General features: G+C 43.7%; 1 protein-coding gene across 1 annotated transcript; it reads left to right on the top strand.

Annotated features, from left to right (window-relative positions):
* The first annotated feature begins 1,639 nt into the window (after window positions 1-1,639).
* LOC110920338 (lysine-rich arabinogalactan protein 19-like) lies at window positions 1,640-2,478 on the top strand. The gene is made up of 2 exons (XM_022164552.1): window positions 1,640-1,921; window positions 2,266-2,478. The coding sequence occupies exons 1-2, from the start codon at window positions 1,640-1,642 to the stop codon at window positions 2,476-2,478; spliced, it is 495 nt and encodes a 164-aa protein (XP_022020244.1).
* Window positions 2,479-3,429: the final 951 nt, after the last annotated feature.

The following is a 3,429-nucleotide window of genomic DNA, read 5'->3' on the forward strand; positions in this document are numbered from 1 at the left end:
AGATCTATTTGGGTGTTGTGAGCCCCACCCATGGGTCCGCGAGTTGACCGCATGTGGTGACTATGTCGTTCCAGCCGGGAGGCCCGGTACGAAATACGCAAAGTATTGAGCCTTCCTACACCGTTGCACACTTGTTGCTGGCCTTACAAACCATTAATTGATCTGTTCATTTTCACTTACAAACATACATACATGTTTTCAATGACTTCAAAGGTTTATTCATACACACAAACAAATACATGAACTCGCTCAACTTTTGTTGATGTTTTAAACTACATGTATTTCAGGGAATTAAAATGTGGATCTGGCTGGCGTTCGGAAGTTTCAAGTGTTGTTAAGAATAAGAGATGTCATCCATAGTCTTGGGGTTTGGTTAGGGTGTCCTATCCTGGACACGACACCTCTTCCAAATCTTGGTTTTATTTAGAGTCTTTTGATGAATCCTTGTGAACTCTTAAACAATTCGTATGGTTTGTAATTCGAATTTGGAGTCTACGTATCATAACAATGTTGTTATGTTTCTAAACTTATTTAATGGATGATCATTGAGTAGTTTTATCATATAGTGATTGTTATGATTGAATGCAATGATATTAAGTAAATCACACATAATCACGCTTCCCCAAAAGTCAGGGTGTGACAGTTTGGTATCAGAGCTTCGATTGTAGCGAACTAGGATTCCTTCTCGAGTATAGACTACAATCATTAGGGCTCTCACGAAAATATTTTCACAACGTGTTTTCATTGCATACACGAAACTCCCAGATCCAGGGAACAAATATTTTTACAAATGAAAAGACAAGAAACACAATGCACAGTTACCTTGTTGGTTTGGTCTGGGAGAGTAGGTGGTTTAGTCTGGGAGACTAGGTGGTTTAGTCTGGGAGACTGGGTAATTTAGTCTTGGAGACAAGGTGGTTTAGTCTAGGAGATTGGGTAGTTTAGTCTGGGAGACTAGGAAGGATACTTGATTACATGATTTCATTAACTTTGACTGCATAATGTAGTGGTTAATATACGTGCATATGTTATGATTGTTATGTTACAGGCGGTATGTTGTCTTTAGAGAGCGGATTGAACGATGCCGATGACCCCATGGCTGTAGTCTCAGATGATGAGATTGCACCAGAGCCAGAGATCTTTACTTCCGATACAAAGAGCGACCCAGAGATGTTGTCAGACAACGACGACGACGACTTTCAGCCGTTTGCGTTGCCTGATTTTGGAGATGATTTACCGATTGCTGATGGTATCCCAGTTGAGGATCCTTTTGTTATTCCCATTCCAGTTCACGATCATCTTATCATCGGTCACCACGATGGGGGATGGTGAGCATGTCGTGGCACCGATCCTCGCTCCCATTCCTCTTCTGGTCATTCCTCCTGAGGATTGGCCCTTTGATGATCTTTTTGATGATGATTTTGGTCTTTTTATTGATGGTCCTCCCGATGACGCTCATGGTGATGGAGAGCTCGATGAGGACGTTGTTGATATTCCACTTCTGGGGATTCCCGTTATTGAGATTTCTTCTGATTCTAGTTTACACTCTGTCTCAGATTCCTTTGAGTCTGTGTCATCTTCCGTCTTATAGGCAGTTCGATTGCGACGTTATGCCACTGATTCTGATGACGATACAGCCATGTCAGTTGCACCGTCTCCTCCACATGACTTTGAGGCTGGACTTGAGCTTGATTTTGTTCCTGATGATCAACCTGTTGATGCACCCGCTGATCCTGAGCCGATACCTGCTCCTGAGCCTTTGCCTGATCATGATCCTATCCCATTTGGCATACCTGACATTGCACCACTCATACCAGATCCAGTTCTTGCACCCGCTGACCCTCCTGTTATCGAGCCAGTCACTTCCCCACTTGCACCCACACCCGCTGATGTTGCTCCTTTTCAGCCAGGAGAGTCTGAGGTTCACCGTGTTGATCTATTGTTTTCTTGCAGGATATACCCGCACCCCGTCCAGGGGAAGGCACTTCTAGCCAGCAGCCTAGCCATGACCCTCATGTTTCAGCAGCATTTCCCCACATACCTTAGTCTGCACCTTCTGCTCATTTTACTTCTTCACCACTTGATGAGCCACTCAGATGGTTTCCATCTTACACCATGCCGATTTCCGATCCCTATCATCCCTCGCATTTTACTGGTTATACACGGGATGAGTTACTCCTATCCTTGCAGCTTTAGTATGAGATCGTGAGTCGCAGGATTTTAGAGCTTGAGATGACACCGCGACCTTTTCCATGTCCGTGTCAGCCTGCTTTTGTTCTCCCTCGTTCATCACCGTCCCCATTTTCACATCCTCCTGCACCGCTCACTCCATTTCCTGAGTTTGATACTCGATTTCTTACCGTTGAGCAGCAGATCAGTTATCTGTTGCGCCATGTTTATCAGCTTGAGGAGGAGCTTGCGCATGTGCGCAGCTTGCTTTTTGTTCCTCCACCTCCTCCTCCACCACCATTAGCATAGCCGGTTTTTGGTTTTATGTAGGTAGCTTGCTTTTGATGAGAGCACCACTATTGAGCTGAGCTAGTGAAGCCTTTTGGAGACCACCTTTTGACTTTATGATTTTTGGTAGATTGATAGACATTTTGGACAAGGGTAGTGTGACCCTATGTTCCCTTTTGATACGATACTTTTGTAAAACATGTAATGGTATTTGTGGTCGATGATTAATGAAAGCACAATCGTCATGTTCTCATTAAATACATAGTTATTTACTTTCTATGCTACGATTGTGATGACTACATGCTTACTTGTTATGGTAAACACTATTATATACATACTATATATTTATCATAATCATACGACCTGACCTAGACAATCTTCTTTATAGAAGATGCCTCCTCGAAGGAATACTCAGTTGCCCACAACAGAGGCAGAACTGCAAGAACGGATTTCACAGGCAATTGCACAACATGAGGCCTTGCGCTCTAAACACAGCGGAGGTACCTCAGGAAATAACCCACCTCACGGTAATGTTTAAGTCACCTAACACACATTACAATACATTTGGACATTCCATGTGCATTTGCTAATGCTTTCTATGAATGATGTTGCTTGTAAAGGCCTGCAAGCCTCTGAACTTTGACGGCACCGGAGGTGCAGTAGCTTTCATAAGATAGGCTGAGAAAACAGACTTGTGCTGCGAATGAGCAAGTGTGCGCCAGAGCACCAGGTCACTTATATTTTTGGACTATTCCTAGATGGAGCTCTATCATGGTGGAACCTTCAGGTTCAGACTCTAGGCGAGGAAGCTGCGTATACTATGACTTGGGATGAGATGAAAGAACTGATGCGCAAGAAGTACTGCTCGAGGGCCGAGATTCAGAAGTTGGAAACCGAGTTTTGGAATCTGAAGATGGATGGTCCTAAGATTGTTGAGTATGTACAGAGATTCCATGATCTGTCTCATGTTGT

Source organism: Helianthus annuus, chromosome 13 (genome assembly GCF_002127325.2).
Source record: "Helianthus annuus cultivar XRQ/B chromosome 13, HanXRQr2.0-SUNRISE, whole genome shotgun sequence".
Classification (NCBI taxonomy): domain Eukaryota; kingdom Viridiplantae; phylum Streptophyta; class Magnoliopsida; order Asterales; family Asteraceae; genus Helianthus; species Helianthus annuus.